Raw genomic sequence first — 21,246 nt, forward strand, 5'->3', positions numbered from 1 at the left:
CAGACATAGCTTAAAATGAATAAATAAACACATGAAAAGCAGCAGTCAGCACACTGAAGTTAGAATTCTTCCTTCTTTTCAAGAAAACCTGCTTTTCTGAGATTTTTTTGCCCCTTCCCCCCTTATTTATAACTTCATCTTCTCTAATGCACATTGAAGGGTCTTCCACACTCCTAGAGTCCCAGAAAGGTCCTTAAAAGGTCAGACTCCCCTCTGCCAGAAAGACTTGTTGTGGTCTTTGGAGTCAGTCCATGCCTTTTTGGGTGCCACACAACTCGGCTCCAGTCACTAAGTGACTGCTCTGGGAGGCTGCTTTTGGTTTTCATGTCAAGGTCACACCTTGTTGCTGCAGCAAGGGATGGCATAGTGGTCTCCCCTGCCTCTGTTCTAACTTGCGTAGGAAAAGAAGGAAGGTTCTCTGGCCTCTGACACCAATTAACTCATTGCTGTGCTTTTTTATACACCCCAAATTGTGAAATATTTGTATTTTAAGGTGCAGGAGCCAAACAAACCACAAGCCCACCCAGCCCCTACATGCAGAAACACCTCTAGGTCCTTTCTTCTCCCCGGAAGCCTGCCTACTTTCCTTCCCACCACTTACCCACATTCTGATACTACAAATGGCTTTTTCCAGATACTACTAAACACAGTTTTTCCAAGACATGGGTAAATTCCATCTCTCTCATGTTTCTGCACAGCTTTAAAGGCCACAATACCTGGAAAGTCCATACCTGTAATCATTTTACTTTCTTCTTCCCCAGCTCTACCCATTTTGCCTTCTAGTTAAGCCAACCAAACCTGGAGATGCTACTGAAAAAAAGAATCAAGCTGTGTGTTTGTTTACTGAGTCTTTTAGTAGTTAGTGAAGTTAGCAGTTATTTTTCACTACTGTTCCTGCTTACACCTGAACACCTTACAATGCTCTGATGTTCATCTGCTTTTAAATATTAACATTCCACTTCCCAACATTGGGCAGACACCTCGTGACTGATCTGCTGATTTGTCTGACAATGTTACCTGTAATGAGAATTCAGTGTTGGATGAGGCACTAGAGTAGATGCTGCTACAGCAGACTTACTTCTGACCATAGAGCTTATTCTTGCTTAAGAACATGGTATAAGGTATACCAGGAAAAATAGTTTTCCTAATGCAGAACAGGGTTAGCTTTAATCTTTCTTGTGTTTTTAATATACCACACTGTTCCAGTTTGCCCAAATAACTATCAAACTTCAAATGACTAACCTATTTGCTACAGGAAGAATGAAGATCTATACACACCTTTTTTTTTTATTTTTTAGCTAGAGGAGAGACACTCTAGACAAAAGGAGAAAACATGGCATTCACGCGGTTTCACAGAATCCCAGAGTGGCTGAGTTTGGGTCACCTGGTCCTAGCCCCCTGTTCAAGCAGGGCCACCTACAGCAAGTTGCCCAGGACGAGGTCTAGACAGCTTTCCCTTACCTTCAGCTTCTGAGCTTCTCCTCTAACTTTCAGCAGCTCTGTGATGGAGTCCACAAAGCCCTGGTAATGGAAGTTGCACATTTTCTCAATCTCACGATCATGGTTTCTGATTCGTGCTTCCAGTTTCTCCATGAAACGACCATGTTCTTCTCCATCATAGACAGACCTAAAAAGAAGATACCAACATTGGTCAAGATGCCAATACCTGTTACTCTCATTACTTACAAGAAATATCCAAAATACAAGCTTTAGAAAAAAACTCCTGTGATAAAGGGATAGTTCTGCTTTTAATGTGCATACCCCAGGCACCAAACTCAGGTTTGAAAGTCTTTCTGTTCCAGCCCTTCTTTTTCTTTTTTCCACTTGCCAAAGACCAGCCTGACGTTCCCTCAGACTGCAACACGGCCGACCCAGCGCTGAATGCTCTGAAACAAGCCCTTGTGCTCTTTGAGCTCAGCCACCCCTGATTACTATCTGCTATCATATGCTGTAATGCTGAGCACTCCTCTTGGACAATTTTCTGGATGTTCTTTGGGCTTCAAGGGTAAAAGCTACAACAGAAAAGCATCACCGCTACAGCTGCCAAAATCCATTTCCCTTACCACCCCCAATTTTGCCAGCATAGTTAGCCCTGGTACTGAAAGGCCTACACAGCTGAAGACTACTCAAACTGACAGGGACTATTCAATCCAAGACACAGCGTACACTGTGCAAGCTGCAGGTAATGGGTGATCTTTGATACACTATTAAATTTAAGGGTGGAAGTTTAAAAAAAAAATCTATCCTTCATATTTTCTTAAATTCCACCCAGCTGGAAAAAGCAGCTTGAATTGCCACGTTAAAATACTTTTTGTTCTGTCCACTACCAACGCACGCTGTCTGGTAATGATCATTATTTCCAACAGTTCTGTAAAGCAGCCTAGAAGGCGACACACATCTGCAGAAAGAGCCGCTGTGCAGAAGCAATAGATTATGACTGCAAAATAAGCGAATGTTATTCTAGAAGGCAGAGGGATTGTGTCACACCCTGATATGGTATAGGATTTTCAGGGTTTTTTTCCTTTGTGTTTTTAACAGTAAACATAGATATTTTTATCGGAGTGTGGAAATCCTACCCTTAGACCTGTCTTTGTAAAGTTTCAGTATTTTGAGAAGCAGTGCTAGCTCCTAAACCTGAATTCTCTCCCAGTCCAAAAAAACTAAGTGCACAGTGAGCTTTGTGGGGTCTGAGCTTGTACTGCGTCAGAAAGTAAGGCTAAATTAATTATACACTGGACTCCATGCAGCAATTAGAGATAAAAGATGGGGAATGACAGAGCTGTAACAAGCTATAAAAATAAAAAGAATTAGTAATCACAGCAGTGACAACCAACAATTTAAAAAGAACCAGAACGTGATGAATCGAACTGGACAAATCAAATCTTTCTGGCTGCAGAAAGCGATGTGATCCTTCAGTGTAATCTGTGCTCACAAGTCACTTTGGAGAATCCCATCTCTGCAATCCACAAAGGTCTCAAAGTAATACAAAAAATACCAAGACAAGACTGAAACACTGGAGGAAATCTACTTAATTACTATTCTTTAAAATCTGCCCTAGCAGTTTCATTTATACAATTTCAGTAAGCCATTCTCAACAGCAAAACAAAAATGCCGAATCTGTATAAGCCTACCTAAAACTCAATGTAAAATAACACTGTCACCAAGAGTAGAAGTCTTCAAAAGTGATCATATTGTGAAAGAGACAGAACTTCCGCAAATTACAGGAATGTCACCACTAGTATGACGCTAGTGGTTTTTCCTTACAGCTTAGCAGAGTTTGACTGGTAAAATACGAAAGTTGGAGACCGAGTGCCATCTAGTGCCGCACAGCCCCTTTGCAGGGGCTCTCAAAACAGCAAGGCACCTCTGCTCCGACAAACCTAGCTTCAAGTTAGTAACTCACATACAATAAGCAAATAAAGCTAGACAAGTTGTGTTTTCATTAAAGTATATTAAAGCATGAAGTAAAAAATCCCACAACGGTAGTTACAGGTGCCACATAAATGTGTTTACATTCAAAGGAAAATACCACCTGCATTTACAGAGGCATCTATCAATGGAGAGAAATAGAAATCACTCAAAATTAATAACAAACTCTAGGCAAAGTTTCCTTTGGAGATGGCTAACCTACAACATAAAGGTCTGATGACTAAAACCCTTTAATGATTTTCTTTTTTTAGCCAAACTCTAGTGTAAAAAAAAATAAAGTTGATGACAACCAGCAACAAAACTCCAGCACCTCAGGGATCAGCTCTATGCTCATATTAAAAAAAAAAAAAAAAAAACAACACACAAAACTTTTTCTTCCCTTTTGAGTTTTCCTGTTCATCCACAACTCTCCCCTCCAATGCCGAACCAGTATCCTTCACTCCCATCCTCCCTGTAAAACACTAGCAAACCAGCCCCAGACCAAACAGCAATGCACTTTGAGGTTGCAGGATGTCAACTCCAAGGTTACAGGATATCAACTTCTTGCTCTGTATCAAACATCATCATATAAGCAGACTACAGCGACTATGCAGTGACTTAGATCAAAATAAACAATGTAGGGACTCACAGTTTGATTGCAAGAACAAATCTCTCCCCACTGCAACCACATCAAAACACTCTCAAGTCCAAAACTCTACTATCATGATCTTTAGCTCCTGGCTCTGGTAGAGGTCCAGCTTCCTCAGCTGTTTCTTCAGCTGCCTGAGCTACAGCATCACTCTTGAAAATTCATCCTTGTGATCTTATACCCTTGACACACATGCACTGTTACCTAGCAACTGTCAGTTTCTCAAGACCAACTCTGGTTCTCACCTGATCCACTCAACCGAGCACCTTCATTACACATTTCTTTCTTTTCAGGATTACCACATCTGGGGCATTCGATTTCCCACAGGCTTACCAAACCTTCAGGACACTCACTGCCTTACTCTGGATCTACAGGTCTCTCCAGTCACTCCTCTCGATCTCATTTCTTCTGCACATGAACTCTGATCCTAGTAACATCCCTCCTGGTTCAAAGACTAACTACAGTCTGACTGGGTTCCTTACTTAACTGTCTTGAAGTGAGAAGTGACTAGTAATTCAGAAGACATTAGAAGGTGATGCACAAAACAATTTCTAGAAAGAAAAAAAAAATCTTACATGTGGATTTATACCCACTAATAATCACAACAGCACACAATGCGAAAAAAAAGTAAGGAAAACAAAAATAAGAATCGGTTTGGGCTGTTCATTCTCTCAGTTGTAAACAACAAAGCACTGTAACAGTGCTATAGAAAATTACCCTTGAGGCTGCTTTTTTTTTTCTTTGCTACAAAAAACTGCTGGTCAGATAGCTTTAGTAATAAGCCTCCCCCCCAAAAAGCCTTTTGATTAAAAAAGTCTGAGAAAGAGCAGTTGCCCCGCATGCACTTATCTTATAACTCTGGAGCAGGCTGTAATTCTCAAATTGAAGACTATGCTCAGTGACAGATCTGTCTGGTTTACATTTTTTAAGTACACTCACTAAACAAAACCACTTAAGATGACTTTTAAAAATTCTTGGATTGTATCATTAAGTTTCACAATTTCTACACTCATTAAAAACCCACTTCATTTGTTTCCAAAAGGTCAACTGGAAAAATCTTTCCAGGAAAGCCATAACAGGCAAATGCATCAGGAATTCGCATCTCTAGCCTTGCATTATTGCAAAGTTTATTTCCCAAAATAGGGGCAACCGAACCTGGCCCACACCAAGTGGCCAGATCATTAACAGTGTGGATGCCAGAGACATGGATTTGTGGCACAGCTGGATGCTCTGGTGTCTTCTCCATTTGCCAAGCGGCAGAAAGCAAGTGTCAGCTCACAAAGAAGCACGACACGTTGACAGTGAACATTTCACACATTCACTCTCCCCCCCGGCACCCCAGAGCCTCGGTTGACTCTGGCTGTACTCAACCCCCACATTGCACTGAATACTCTACTGCATTCTCAGTAACTTCATCGTTCACAAAAGCAAAAACTAGGGAAAGAGCAGAGGTTTGGGGAATACAGCACAAGAGAAGGGTAAAAGAGACAACAAGCTCAGCTACAAATCTGTACAAATGTACAAATACAGAACATGGTCAAGGCATCTTGGGTCCTGCCACCAAGCACCAATACAATGTACATTCTCTCCAGCTGTGCTTTGGACACTTCATCTAGCTGTTCTCAGGCTGGCAGGTCCTATTACCAGCCACCACACACACTGAAAAAATGCCACAAGACCTTAAAGTTATTGCACATGTATAAATTAATGCTAGAAAATATTTAGGAACTAGCTTTTCAGGTCCTTCCTACATCTCATGCTTAAGACGGCTTCAGGCAGCCACGGAGAAGGCCAAGCCATGAAGCTGACCCTGCAGCTTCATTCCCAATGACAGCTGCCTGCAGGACGGGGACTCAGAAGTAACCTAAATAAATTCAGCTGAAAGTACAGAGGAGGGAAATCTCTAGGGGCAAAATGAAAGAAATCTGGAACAATGCAAGGAGGACATTCTGGGGACAGAGGAACAGAAGTGACTAGCTTTTGTTTTCAATTAATAAGCGGAACAAATTCCTGAGTCTGTTGTGGACTTCAATTTTATTTTATTTTTTTTCCCTTTAAACTTCTGTAGTGGTTTTAATCCTTCAGAAACATTTTCTTCTCATTAAGCTACATAAAAGCATTAGCAGTTTTGTTTAATCTTAGTCTAACTTTCGTAATAAACAAATTAACTACTGAGCAATGCAAAAAAAAATATTCAAGAGTGGTGCAACAGCTCCATGGAAAAAAGGTCAAAGAAAGTTTGCAAGACTATATGATACCTGTTTAATATCGAACTGTCACAGTTCACAGCTTCAAGTCTTCTGCTTCATGGAGTTCATTTGCGTACTGAGACAGCACCAGCAAGTTGTACCCCACTTGGAGCACTACACCTGGAATTATCTCTGTGGAAGCACAAGTGTAGATTTCGCTTTTTGTTTTCATTTTGCTAATTAAACAAAATCTAAGCCCACTCTGCTTTGTCCTATCACCCACATAAGTTTACAAATACAGAGAAAGAAGTAACTTTTTTTCCAAAAAGGAAAAAAACTTCCAGAAAGGAAGAGCATAACATGTTTAATCATAAGTATTTTTTATTATTACAGTTCAAAGCGCATTTCCATGTGTACTTTTCCTACTTACACCCACATAGCTTGCACACAAATTTATTCCACCACTGTATTTTCAGTTTACAACAGAAATCATTCCAATCACTGCAGAATTCAGCAAAATATCAGCAATAACCCATTATCACAGGGTCCCAGCGTAGAAAAAGTAATTTCTGAAGAGCACTGCTACATTTTATTATTTGGCAGAATGACCCTGGCTTCATAGGTGGGAACACCTGCCTTGATTTCAGCAAGGTCCTGGCATGACCCTGGTGGGTATTCTCACAAGCACTCCAGAAGGAATGCTGCACAGCAAACTGCCATAAACCACATGCGTACGCTACTCAAAAACCATCCCAAAAACGATGTTACTTGTCAATGACTGGCCTCAACAAGAAGAAGCTTTTCAACAGGGCTTCCACATGCATTTGTTCTGGGCCTGGTTTTCTTCAGCGGTTTTTTTAGCAAATTGGAAAATATAATGCAAGCTGTACTTTCAAAATATGTTGGTAACACCATAGTGAAGGGAGTTGCAAGCCTTCTGGAAAGCGGCAGCCAAAGGCCTCGAGAAACTGGGAGCATTTCCAGAAGTTAAGAAGGGTGAAGGTCAATAAAGGCAAGCGCATGGTAGTGGTCCCAGCAAAGGTCAAAATCAGCAGCACAAGTACAACGGGATCAGAGCGGAGGCAGGAGAGACCACAAAGTCCACACAAGCCACCTGCCACTGCACCCTATTTATTAGCCCACGAAAAGCCAAAGGAATTGGGTTTCGATTTGAAGGGAAAGGGCTGGTGAGAACATAGGTAGCTCAGAGCCATGGAAGAAGTCCCCTGCTATGTTTAAGAGGGAGGAAGGTGAGGAGTTCTTGCAGGGCTGTTACAGTAAGAATGAGAGCAGACCAATTTGCAAAGAGCTAGGGCAGATTTTGTGATGAAACACAACTGAAGATAGTCAAAGCCCTGGAAGAAAGCATGCTGTGACACTGGAAACCCCTTTTATCAGTTTAAAAATAAGTTGAACAGACATTTGTTCAGGGATGGAGAAAGGATTCAATGCCGCCTCGGGGGGAACGGGCTGCAGGACCTCAGGCTCTCAGGCAGTCCTGACAATCTGGGATGGTAGAACAGGTCAGCAACAAATAAAATACCTTCCAGCCCTTTTTTTTTTTTTTCTCCTCTTTTTTGTTTTTAATTTCTTGGGAGGTTTTAAAGCAGGCCAAACAATTAAGAAACTTACACACTGAACTGCCAGAGGTAGAAGTGGACTAGCACACAGACAGGAACATCAGCCCAACCTCACACCTTCCACGCATCCAACACGAGAGCATCTTTTCAGCATCACCAGAGAAATACACTGAACACTAAACTACTAACAGAATACAGCCAAGCAGATAGAGGAAAAGCCAAATTAAAACCTTATTTATCATGTACAGGCACCTGCCACAGCAGGAGCCTGGAAGCCACCAGTGCAAGCAACAGGCAGTACGCAGGTATAATATGAAAACAGAAGAAAAAGCATTGTGTGAAAGCAAAGTAGGGATATTATTAATATGCAAAATCCTTGACTTTTTGACAATATCTTTTGTATTACAACCTTTATTGGCACCGCACCATACGTGAGCTCTAGTCACACCTGAGCCCAGATGTTGCATCTGCAGCACAAGAGTTTCTACCAGTCCCAACATCAGTGTAGTGATGAAAAATGTAAAGACCAGAATACCAGGACAAGAGGCACAAACTACCCTACAAAGCCACTGCCACACTAAAAATTCTACCTGAACTACCAAATGTCAGAAAGGGTCAACTTCTCTTCTGTATATATCTACAGATTGCAAGACGAAGAAAAGAGGGGAAGAAGTGGCTCCAAAACTAGATACGAGGTACAAATACTTCTGGTGCAAGTTATCCCCTTCTTAAAAACCTTTCAATACTCTCACCATGCAATGCAAAAGCTATGACATGAAGTTGAATACCACACACATTGCCCCATCTTTTTCAGAAAAATCACAAAAGATTGCAGTTTGGCCATGTCTCATTCCCCACTCCCAAAGCACTGTGAGACAGAGACCATCTCCATCACAAGGGTGACAGTTTTGGAAACAAGCACTTTCTACTAGACACCGCTCTTCCCTTGCTGTGCTATTTACCCTATCAGCAGCACAAGAAAGAAGAGAAAATGAACACTTGACTGTGAAGAAAGGCACCCTCCCAAAGTATCCACAAATCAGATTACCGATAACACCCAGTATCATTTTTATTAACTTTACAGAATGTTTCAGCCATTACATCTATAAAAGTAGTTTAGATCACCACAGAAAGTTTAATGTCTATACTTGCTGTGTTACTGTCCAATAAAAGTTTTTCCCTACTAACAAAGTTCATTTTGTTGTCTTATGCATTGTTTAAACAAGTAGATATTTTTTTTTGTGCATTCTTGGCTTTAAGTCTTGGACCCTCCTTTCTCTGTGAAGCGATGTTGTCATAACATCCAACAGAGGCACAACAAATCCTCAAGACATGCATAATATTAAAAGCACTGCATTCTAAAACCACACAAAGCACATTAAAATTGACAGCAGCATGATTGATAACTTCCATGCTCAAAGCGTACTGGCATCTTTGAAAGAGGACTCGGGCAGCAACACTAGCCAGCATGACACATGGGCTTACGCGCTGCTCATGCACAGTCTTTCAAGACCAAAGCAGCAGCTTCACCATCTCCATCACCTCCACAGCACACAACAAAACAGCATTTGGCACAGACATCCCTGCCTGGCAGCACATGGTGCTCAGAGTGCCAGCTTTCAGCTCCTTTCCTCTTGCAGAAGAGCATGGTTCATTATCAAGGTCAACTGAAGGTCTCACTCGCAGGCAAAAGTTGAACAAGATGGCACAATTCAGCTCTTTGCTGCCAATTCATTGTGTCAAGAAGTCCCTGGCTTTCAGCAGCAGACAGATTTGTGCTTTGCACACAGCTTTGCCAGTGGAAAACAGCTTTCTGCCAGCTCCTACTTCAGTCCCACTAACAAGTCCTGCCTCCCTGCCCAAGCCCTTAGACCCTCTCCCGCACTACCAGCACCCCAAAAAGACTGTGGCTACTTTTAAACATTTTTGTACTCTTGATCAATTAGATCAAGACAGGATTAAGAGTAATCAAGTGGCTCCGTAATGAGACTTGATGCAAAAGGCACTTCTGGCAGAGACAAGCATCTTGCTGACCCAAATCCTCCCATCAGCACAGACCCTGATAGAGGAGGCTCACTCTCATTTACAGTCTAATAATTGCTTTCTAAAACTCCCATGCAAGTCTCAGATTAGAAAACAAGTAGGCTTCAGTTGCCTAAATATAGATGCCTGGCACCCTTTGAGATACCTGCCTAGGGCCAACCTGGCACGGGACCTACAAAGGACCAGTGTGTTGTTAAGAGACACAGCTGGAGGCCAGATAAGATGTATCACAGCATCGCCAGCAGCACTAGGTACATCTGCTTCTGTGGCTGAGTTGCTCCCTGCCTGGGTTAGCTCAGTTGGAGACACCCTTTCCTTCAGTTTGAGAGGACACGGGTCCCAAACCCACAGTTACACATGCCAAAAAGCAGAGAGGTTCTGTAGGAGACATGCTCAGAAATCAATTTGACTTGATGAACGTACGTGCAAGGGCTTCCCCAAATGATAAAACTGGGAACAGAAGAATACACTTACTGCATTTAACTCTGCTCTTGTAGTTTTCCATTATTTCATTTCTCCAGGTAGATACTCCACCACATCCCCAGGACCCATGCAGTCCAAATAAGACATAACAGTGATGCACATGATGATGAACTTTCAATTAAGCATCACAAAAGCTGCATCAGAAATGTATGTTACAGATTGTGTTTCAATTGAGGAGGGAAGTGAAGTGACTTTAAGGCAAACCAACAGGTCAGGACCAGTTCTAAGAACAGAACTCAGATGCAGAAGCTTGGAGTGTATGTGCTAGGGCTTGGGAGCTTGATGTATGGCATGCATTTGCTACAAAAACCAGAGGTAGCTCAGCTAGACCCATTCAATGGGAGCAGCATTCTGGACTCCAACAAAACCAACTAAAAAAAGGTCTGTAAAAGAATTGCTAACCCTGCCTTAAGCTTCTGTTGTCCCATCTGATCCAGGGATTGAGGTTTGGGATTCTAATGAAAGTCTCGGATGAGTAAACCTCTCCTTGCCAACAAATCTCAACTTCGTCCCCAAACTGCTGCTCACTTCTGAATTGCAATGCCATAACTGAAAACCCATCCTCTTTCTAACTAGAGATGCCTACTCTGGCAAACTCATCTGAAGGACATGAGACAAACATCCTGGGGGAAAAAAGCTGGATTAAAAAGGCAACAGCATTTGGTATGTATGACTACCAGAGGAGGCCCAGAGTCACATTACCATGCAAATATTTGTGTCTATTGAAAAGAGGAAAAATAGTAATGGCTTAAATTGCCCAGGAGAATTAGGTTAAACATTGACAGTTTTCTAACTGCAAGAGTGACAGAAATCCAAAAGGGATCATCAAGGCATGTTACAGAATCTCTTTCAACTGATCATTTCTAAGACTAAGAAAAACACCAAGCAGGAGCGGCTTAGATGCATTTGCTGCTGGAGAGACCAAATGCCTCCTCAGATAGGAAGAGGTTTGAGCAGGTGGCTTCTCGAGATCCCCTGAAGCCCTGTTTTCTATAGGTCCAACCTACTGAATAGCTGAAAATCTTTGGAAACCACCTGATCTTAACCAATGCTGTACTAAGCTCTGAACCTGAAAGAAACGGTACCTCCAACCCCAGATACTACATCCTTCCACGTTTTTACAAGGATTTCAATGAACCCAACTCAACTTCCACTGATGGCAACCCACAAATTCCCATTTCCTTCATTTGTACAAGATCAGGTCTTTAGTTATATAGTACTCTAAAGCCTTTCTTGGCGTGCACTTATGACAACAAAGCACTTCTAGGCTATATATTGCTGGAAAAAATAGAGCCGCCATAAAGCCACAGCCATCTCCAGGGTGGAATATAGCTATTCCGTGCCAGACAAGATTCTGAAAGAAATGAAGAATAATTACCCTAATTGACAATATAATGGAATGACTTGGTTATAATGTCCCTATTAAAAAACGAATTTCAGACGATAAAAAGACGTTAAGAGGGAGAGCTTGAACAAATTAGTGTTCAGCCTCCAAAAGAGCCAGGAAACGTCAGGAGCAACCCAAAGCCAGGCAAGCCAGAACAGCTACAACAAACATGAATGCCCCCAACCGAGGCAAGTATGGAGAGAACTGGCCATGAGCAGAGCTTTCAACTTCCCTCCTCTTTTTGCGAGCACAATGGAAACAATTCCCCCAAGAACAAAAGCGATGCGTCAGCAGGCCCTACTCTCTCAAGCTCTTTCAAGTTGGAAGGACAGTTGATTTGCACCATGTGTAGGATAGGAATGCTTGCTAGAACCAAGCAAGATAAATTTTATCCCATCCAAGCTGGTTAACATTAAGACAGAGATGAATCATCTTTACAATGCTGTAAACAACACTGTTTAAAAAAGGAAGAAATCTAATGATACACCCTAGTCACACTTTGCAGGAAGTTTCTGAACTTTTATACCACATGTACCATTGTTAGAAAAAGTGTCAGAATAAGGGGGCAGACACAAACCCACAAGAATCAGAGGATGGGGACGTAAAGCCATCACAAATGTTCTAATCTTCCTTCTGCTGAGCTTCCAGTGGTGTTCCAGCACGTCTAATCCTTTATGACAAGCAGAGGCTGGGGGGAGAGGACACACTCACAGCAATGGAGTAGATGTACATCAGATGTGTTATTTATAACAAGAGACAGAAAAAGCTCAATGGAGTCATCTGTGCTGTCTCTGGTTGATTCTCACTCTGACCTTTAGTGAAGAACTGGATTTTCAAGGGGGAAACCAAAATATCTAAAACTACAGCCATGGGTTACCTTTATTTGGTAACTCAGATGTGAAGGAAATACCAGCACCAGAGCATTGAATATACAAGTCCCAGAGCTACGCAATTCCCAGTCACAAAAGAAGATTCCTGGCTGGACAGAGTGCCTTGGATGTATCAGGACACTGAAAGATCTCCCTACTTTGATTATACAGAGGGACACTGAAAAGCCATTTAATTACTAGACATATTTTTCTTTATTTTTTTTCTTTAAAAATAGAATGTCCCATGGAGCTGTTTAATTCAGGGAATAAATAGCATAAAATCACTGCAATCTTAAGCCAGCTAAATTCCAAGCAGAAATGAGGTATAGTATTTTTGTTTGCTGCTTCCAGAGCTATTGGTAGAAATGAATAAAAGAAGCAGAGAAGCCAGCCTCTCCATCTAGTATCTTCCAAGCTGGCCACTGCTCAGTACAACATACACTAACCAGACAGGTTGTCTTGCTCAATATAAGCATAAGAGTGAAAATTTACTGTCTGCAGCATACAGATATGCTGTGCTGTACATCCTTCAACACATCTTGCCACATAACAGGGTACATAGTCTTCTGTTCTCTAGGATAAATAGGCCCAGCTCTCTCAGCCTTTCCTCACAAGGGAGGAAAGTTTGGGTTAGCTGTAGAGTTTTGTCAGCGTAAGGAGCAGACTGAATAAGAATCTCACCCATGTCTACAACAAATGCCTTAAGGGCCAGTGTCATGACGGGGCCAGGCTCTTCCCAGTGGTGCCCAGTGACAGGACAAGGGGCACAAACTGCGACACAGGCAGTTCCATCTGAATGTGAGGGAGAACTTTACTGTGAGGGTGGCAGAGCCCTGGCACAGGCTGCCCAGAGAGGCTGTGGGGTCTCCTTCCCTGGAGACATTCAAACCTGTCTGGACGTGACTCTGTGCAGCCAGCTCGAGGGGAACCTGCTTTAGCAGGGGTTGGACTTGGTGATCTCCAGAGATCCCTTCCAACCCCTACCAGTCTGGGATTCTGTGAAAAGAGCAGACACTGCTGCTAAAATATTTTGCAACACCTTGCAGGTGATCTAGAGTAGTGGTATAACCCCAGGGGTCAATAATGGGACCAATACTGTTTAACCTCTTCATTAATGACACGGATGTGGAGACAGAGTGCACCCTCAGCAAGTTTGCAGATGATACAAAACCGGCAGGAGCAACTGACAGACCAGAGGGGTGTGCCACTGTTCAGAGGGACCTGGGCAGGCCGGAGAAATGGCCCAACAGGAACCCCATGAAGGTCAACAAACGCCAAGTCCAGCCCCTGGGGAGGAACAGCCTCAGGCACCAGCACATCTGGGGCTGACCAGCTCGGAAGCAGCTCAGCAGAAAAAGATCTGGGAGTCCTGCTGGCCACCAAACTGACCATAAGCCACCAATGTGTCCTTGCAGCAAAGAAGGTGAGCAGACTCCTGGGCTGGGTTAGGAAAAGCATCAGCCAGCTGGTCAAGTGAAGTGATCCTTCCTCCCTGTTCAGCACTGGTGAGGCACAAGGGAGAGAGCTGGGTCCTGGTCTGCGCTCCCCAACACAAGAGACAGCCCAGTGAAGGACCACTAGCATGACTAAGGGATTGGAGCGTCTCTCATACAAGGACAGGCTGAGAGTGTTGGGACTGCTCAGCCTGGAGAGAAGAAGGTTGAAGGGAGAAATTCTTTACCAGTGTATGTAAGTATCTGATAGGGGTTGGGAAAGTAAAGAAGACAGAGCCAGACTCTTCTCCTTGGTGCCCAGTGACAGGACATGAGGCAACACACAGAAAATTCCACTAAATCTACAAAAAAAAGAAGAAAAAAAACCAGGATTTTTTTTTTCCTGAGCAGGTGATTAGACACTGGAATACATTTGGCCAGAGAGGCTGTGGAGTTTCCATCTCTGAAGAAATCCAAAACCAGACTGGACACAGTCCTGAGTGACCTGCTGTAGATGATCCTATTTCAGTGGTAGGATTAGATGACGTCCAGAGGTCCTACTCGGCCTCAGGTATTCTGCGATTCTCTGAATACTTTTGCCAACAGAGACCAGTCACCAGGCTTTTCTTTCTTTCTCCAACTCAAAAAAAAAAACCCCATAAAAAACATTTCAGCATTCAAAGGGGCCCAGCAAACTGTTAAGTTGATGATAAAACAGATCACAATTTAAAGAGATTTCAGATGTTCTTATCCAAGCAAAAATATTGCCAAAGAGAAACAAAATTGTTACAAGTAAAATTTTACTTCTGAGTTATACTGAAATAGAAAGCATTTCTAATCAGTCTGGCATTTAATGGCTATGTGTTTATAAAGTATAGTTTCACATGACATGTAGAGAAACTTACCTCTAAAGGTCTAGATAGTACCATTTCCAGGGGAAAGAAGAATCAGGTGAACAAAATTTAATGTTTTATTCCTTTATTCCATAAATTTCAGGAAAGCCCCCCTGGCAGCAATACCCCAAGTTACAGGAGTCATGTTATTTGTACCCAGAGTACACCAGTATTAATAACTGCAACCACCAGAAATGAAGACTAACTAGTTCTGATAATTCCTCTTTTTTTAGGGTAGTTACCCCCTGCTATAGCCTCTTTAATAACAGCAGCAACCCTACAACCTGCAATATCTGCATGAGAGCACCGATGGGCAAAATCTGCTTCATTTCTGGGTCTGTTTTCCCAAGTCAAACATCCTCGTCCATTTTGCAATTTAAGAATGACTACGTTTTAGACTGTTAGCTAATAATCTTCTAGGGACAGCACATTATCAGAATCCAGCAGCATCTAGACACCTTCACCCTGCAGCACCTCTCACAACTGGGTCCTGCTCTTAAGCCTTACCTTACTCTTCCCAAACAGAGTATTTCAGAAGGTTCCAAGACTTCAGCAAATGAAGGCACTGTTTTCAACTGTGCTTAAAGCAAAACTCAATTACACTCACATTTGAGCCAACCAAGTCTTGTTTCTCACAGGCTCCTCTCCTGTGGTTCATGGATATCAGTGTCTCAGAAAGTGTAGGCATCAACATCATCAACACCCCCATCCTATGAATGGGACATTTATACTGTGCATGTGCATTCTTCAGTGTCAAGTGAGACAAACTTAAATCATCTACAGTGTCTTCTGATCTACCAGGCTGTGGGGGTGTGCTCCCCCCAACCTGACCTTTGTTTCCATGACAATGTTCAAGTGATAACCATCTGTGATGGTCAGGATGGATGTATCCTGGTCTCCTGATGGTGTACAACTCAAAGTGAATTTGGGGGAGATAGATAACAACACAATAGCCCTTGGCTACTGTGAACAATGTGCCCACCCTAACAGTGCTGGTCAACGTCTGACTCAAACTAAGTGTAAAACAAGCTGCACAACAGGATCTCCCCTTGAGTAAGGTTACTCCTCAAAGTTGAGAGATTCCTTGCCCCAACAGATTCTCAGCAACTGATAAGCAGCATGCTAAACTTTGATATTTTAGCTAAGTGCTATAAAAGATTGATTGAACATATATAATTCTTTAGATATAAACGACTGACCAAGCCTGAGACTAAGTCTGGATGTAGCCAGACCTAAACTCCCCTCTGAGAAGGGATTTAGAACGCGAGGAGGTCCCCTTCTGTACCTCATGACCCAATGAGAAAGTCTCCGTGACAGTTTTGTCTGACCCTGTTCTCTGTGCAGTAAACAGCCAGGTATACCTTGCCATCAAACTTAAACCACTGTTGCATTTATTATCAAACTTCATCAATCTGTTTTATACCAATAAACATATTGCTACTACTCTCTTATGAGTACAGTGTTACATGTCACTCCATCCACAATGCAGGCCATCTGCCTTCATGAAAGCTGTAGGATGTCAACACCTTTGAGATTCCCACATCCCTGTCCCATACATTACAAAGGCAACCAAATCCAAGTACCCTTAGAGAGGTGACCCAAAGGCATCACAACCACTTTTAGCTTAGGGATCACTTTGGGAACACAGGCTAAAGGACATTATGTCCATTACTATAATATCTTGCAACAAAGACAGTAAGAGGCACCATCAAAGTGGGGGTAATGGGATAGCCACAGAACCAGTGCTGCATCTCTCACTCCCCTTGGCCCATCTTCTGTGATAGTAGGGAAATAACCACAAAACCTGTCACACATTTGGGAACGTCACAAGCTTCAGGCTTCCTGCAGTTTCTCCATACATGCAGCTATGGTCCCTGGGTCTAGGCAGGTCATCCCTCCTCCAGCTCGGGAGGAAAGAGCTAATATTACTGCCTTTAAGCACTTAAAAAGAACAGCAACAAGGAGTGATGAGATGTGGTTTGCTTATTCTGGCATATAGTTCACTTAGTTCATGCCTCAGCCATAACAGATTAGTACAACAAAACATCAGAAAACATTCAGACACCGGGAAGTGATTTTCTATCATGCCACTGATAAGCATTTCACTAACTGAAAGCTTAAGATTGAAAGCATGTCTTCACCTTCGATATTTCACATGCTTATTTGACCTCAACTACACAAAGGCTTCCCATTTCCAACACAAGGAAGAGCTACACGGAGCTGGGTAACAGAACCACAGGCAAGTTGCCTAGAAGCATGTTATAATTCAGTTAAAGAACAGAAAAAATAAAAATAAAAACTGCTTCCTAAATGCTGCACAGACACCATTCTAAAACGTATTTTTTCCTTGGATCCTGTTGATTAGCTATACAGTTTAATAGAGGGAAGTCAGATATCCAGACTCCCACCTACCCTACATAAAGCCTTCCAGAAGGATTACTTCATGTGACAAGAGGCGGGGGAGGGGGGGGGGGGAAGCCGCACGCAGTGGGAGGCAGTTTTGTCAGCAATTCTTTTGCAGTGCTGATTTTCACAGGCTGGCTTGCCTTTCGAAACAAGATGGATTCAACCTTGCTTGAGAGAGATCGTGTAGGCACTTCTCCAGCTCCTCCTGCTTGTCTGGTCACAGACTGATAAATGACTAGGACAGGCTCAGCCGAGGCAGGCTGGTCCTTTAAGCCTGGAAGAGCTGGGCTGGGAGAGTTGTTCTCCTACCACGCTTTCCTTGGGGAGAGTGCTGTGGGATATGGGATGTTTCTATAGCAAAGACAACTGCTTAGTCCCAAGCAGAGACCTGCATGTCAATTGGCACCCAAGCTGCAGAGGACACCCTCTGAAAAGGCTACAGGGTCAGCAGCACAGGAATCACAGAATGGTTTGGGTTGGAAGGGACCTTCAAAGATCATCGAGTTCCAACCCCTGCCACGGGCAGGAACACCTTCCACTAGCCCAGGTTACTCCAAGCCCCCTCCAATCTGGCCTTGAAGTTTGGGGTGAAACAGTAACACAGAGGCATGCTCCGAGTTCTCCTACAGGCAACTAGTTATCAAAAAAGAGCACACAGAAAACAATGCAAGAAGTGCTGACAAGAGCTTAATGCACTAGACACTAAACAGAACAGCTGCACCAGGCCAAGAACTGGAAGGAAGAGACCTCTGCCAACACCAAACTGATCTTGCCAAAGCCAAGCAAGCAACAAAGATGGCCCATAGGTGCCCAAAGGCTCTCCCCAATTAAAGGGGAATGTAGACTCCTAAGAGGAGATGCCAAAAAACATTTTGCTCCTGAACTTGTGTGATCGCTAAAAGGGCTTTAGGGCAATGTGTTTTAAGAGTCACAACAGCTCTGGGTTACAGAGACAAACTCAAGACAAAAGGAAAGCCATAAGGAGACTGGGACACTCAGGGAAATTTGGGAAATAAGACCGCTCTTGGGGCAGAGCTTGGCTAAAACAAGCCACACACACAGAAACCCACACCGCTCAGAGATAGCACTGTGCAAAGTTGTGACCATACCAACACATAATCCGCTAAAGTCCTCACCAAGCCAATGTTCAGCCAACAGGACCTAAAAGGCAGATTTAAGTCAAGAGGAAGATCAAAAAGAGGGATTAAAAAAGACTGAGAAGGTGAATTCACATGTGCCAGGTATAGGGGTGATGTAACCATTGCCAGAAATTCTGAGGGCTCCTCAACCCACAGGATGACTCCTGACTTCCAAGCTTTCTCACCAGCTGTCCCCGCAAATGCTAGCTCAGTGGCTGTTGGCTTACCGAGCAGAGGAGGGGGCTCTGGAAGCAGCAGACAGACGAACAGTAAGGTAACTCAGAGCCAAGGGACACAGTGCTAAGGGCAGCAAACTAAAAACCGAGATCACAGCCTTTGGGCCACCAGACCTTTAAGTGTCACCGCCACCCTGTGTCGAGATGGCTGAACTGCGCTGAGGTTTAGCTTCCCCCAAAGCACAGGAACTGTCAAACAACGCGGAATGCGCTTTTCAGTGTGAAGGCAGCTAAAGCAAGGCCAGCTTCATTAGCTGGAAGGCCTGAAGTTGAACTCTGCACGCAGACAGCCCGAAGCCAAGTATTTCACGCTGATGCGTGATCCAGGCTCCGACTGCAGCGCGTTTCGTAAGAGTTGAAGCCAGAGAACAGAATCAGCAAGAGGAAAGTTCGCTCAGGCAACGGAAACCTGACCAGCAGCATTACCAAAAGCAATCTGGAAATAGCGCATCGCCTCCTGGTTGAATAAGCTCGGCTCACTGTTTCACAAGAGCTCGTGGTGCTGAACATGAGGATGGCAGCATGTAAGTTTTGGTTCCAGCTTGTAAAGGTGCATCCAAAGTGTGTGCTCTGTAGTATTCCTGGAAGTATAACATCGCCAAGGGTATCTCAAAACATTTGTGTTTATTCTGGGATCAGTGGAATACTTCTTGAATTGTGTATTCATTAAACAATAACTTAAACCAACCGCATAAACACTATCTCTTCCCAGAAGCCACCAGAACACCTTACAGACACCAAGCTGTCTCAGTTTCCCTTTGGAGGGAAGCATCATAAATATTTCACGCTCCAGCACACACAGGCGCAGAAGGATTAAGTGAAATGCCTATGGCTACACAACAAGCCTTGGTTGTGCCAGTTCTTCCACCCACTAGGCCTTTCCACAGGAGCAAGGTGAAGCCAAAGAAGCTTTAACTTCATCACAGTAAGCCACCCAAAATTTCAGACCATGAACCAGGCCAGTCTTCCTCCAACCCACCTCAGAAGTACACATGTTCAGAAGTCAGCTACTCCAGCCTCCAAAGCAGGACAGAAAACACACCAGCATACAGCATGAACAATTGGAGTGTGATGTCGGACACAGCAGCTTGTGCTGCTCCATCAGCTGCAGCAAGTATTGCACACTTGAGGTGTGCAAGCCCTTCAATGGGACAGGATAGCCAAGCAAGTGATTTATCCCTTCTGCCAGTTCCAACACCTCCCATTAAAAGCCCCTTCTCTCCCATAAACTCATTATCTCCACTATCCCTCATTCCACTTCCACCCTCCAAATTAAATAGCGTCCAAGCAACAGCGAAAGCAGCTTCAGAACTGTGAGGGTGGCGAGGCGCTGGCACAGGCTGCCCAGAGCAGCTGTGGATGCCCCATCCCTGGCAGTGTCCCAGGCCAGGCTGGACGGGGCTGGGGGCAACCTGGGCTGGTGGGAGGTGTCCCTGCCCATGGCAGGGGGTGGGACTGGGTGGGCTTTAAGGTCCCTTCCAACCCAAACTGTGCTGTGATTCTGTGAATAGGGGAAAGCCCACTATAACACACAGACAACTTGTCTTAGTACTTACTTCCTAAAAATGGTGCTTTTTACAGAGGACAAGCTGTCCATGCAGATTGACCAGTTCAAAGACGACCATTGTCAGCTCCCATCTGTGCAGGTAAAGATGTAAGTGCCTTTGTACAAGACTGTACTGTGCTAGAAAAGTGTTGGGGGCAGGGGGGTGACCCTTGAGACATACCAGGCCACACACAACCCCTGCAACAGCACCAAAAAAAACTACGCCCAAGTTGTTCAAAGGGTTTCACCCGTTCTTCTTCCCCTGTTTGCAGGAGCCAGTTGCCAACAATTGTTTTCAGCAGCAGGGAAATTCCCTCATGTGCTCCCAACTGCTTGTTGCTCAGGAGGCTGAATGCATTCATCCACCACAACCCGTCACCATCTGATGGCAATTGTCACTGCAGAGCTGAGTCACATTCACACTCTTCCTCCTCTACTCAAGTCAAGCCGACATTTCCCCATTTCAAATAACCGCACTCACTACAGTTCATTTCAGTGAACTTAAGGTTAGGCTTTTTCTTAACTGGCAAAGAACCAGTCCATTATGTACAAAAACAATTTATAACTTTAACCAAGAGTTTGGGGGAGAAAAATCAGCCAGCACTGCTGTTTTACACTACGTTGTTTAAGGATGCAACACTTCATTACTTTAATTACTACAATAACAGCATGATAGAGCAGGAAAAATTAGGAAAATCACTTTCGTATTTATATGCAAACATCTAGGCAAGACAGCACGGTTGGTCTTGTAGGGAGGTATCTGTTCAACCTGTGGTTTTTAGAAGTACCGATGACCTGACAGCACATAGCAAACTTTTTTCATTTATTTGCAATGACTGAACATTATTTTATTGGCAAGTGAACAGCAAGGAGCTAAAAAAGCTGCAGCAGCAGCAATCCTGCATAGCTACCAGAAAAGGAAGCTCTCCTTAGCCACACACAAAAATAAGCTGTCTCCGATGGCTTGGAGAGAAATAACATTTGT

At 43.6% G+C, this 21,246-nt stretch overlaps 1 protein-coding gene across 6 annotated transcripts in view; it reads right to left on the bottom strand.

Annotated features, from left to right (window-relative positions):
* Nucleotides 1-21,246, bottom strand: part of EXOC6B (exocyst complex component 6B) — a 311,968-nt gene that overhangs the window by 257,519 nt on the left and 33,203 nt on the right. For all 6 annotated transcript variants that reach the window (XM_040590557.1, XM_040590521.1, XM_040590539.1 and 3 more), the window contains exon 2: nucleotides 1,462-1,627. In XM_040590557.1, coding sequence (XP_040446491.1) covers nucleotides 1,462-1,627 — 166 coding nt within the window. The remainder of the gene's footprint in view (nucleotides 1-1,461; nucleotides 1,628-21,246) is intronic.

The sequence above is a fragment of the Falco naumanni genome, chromosome 1 (genome assembly GCF_017639655.2).
Source record: "Falco naumanni isolate bFalNau1 chromosome 1, bFalNau1.pat, whole genome shotgun sequence".
In the NCBI taxonomy this organism is placed as follows: domain Eukaryota; kingdom Metazoa; phylum Chordata; class Aves; order Falconiformes; family Falconidae; genus Falco; species Falco naumanni.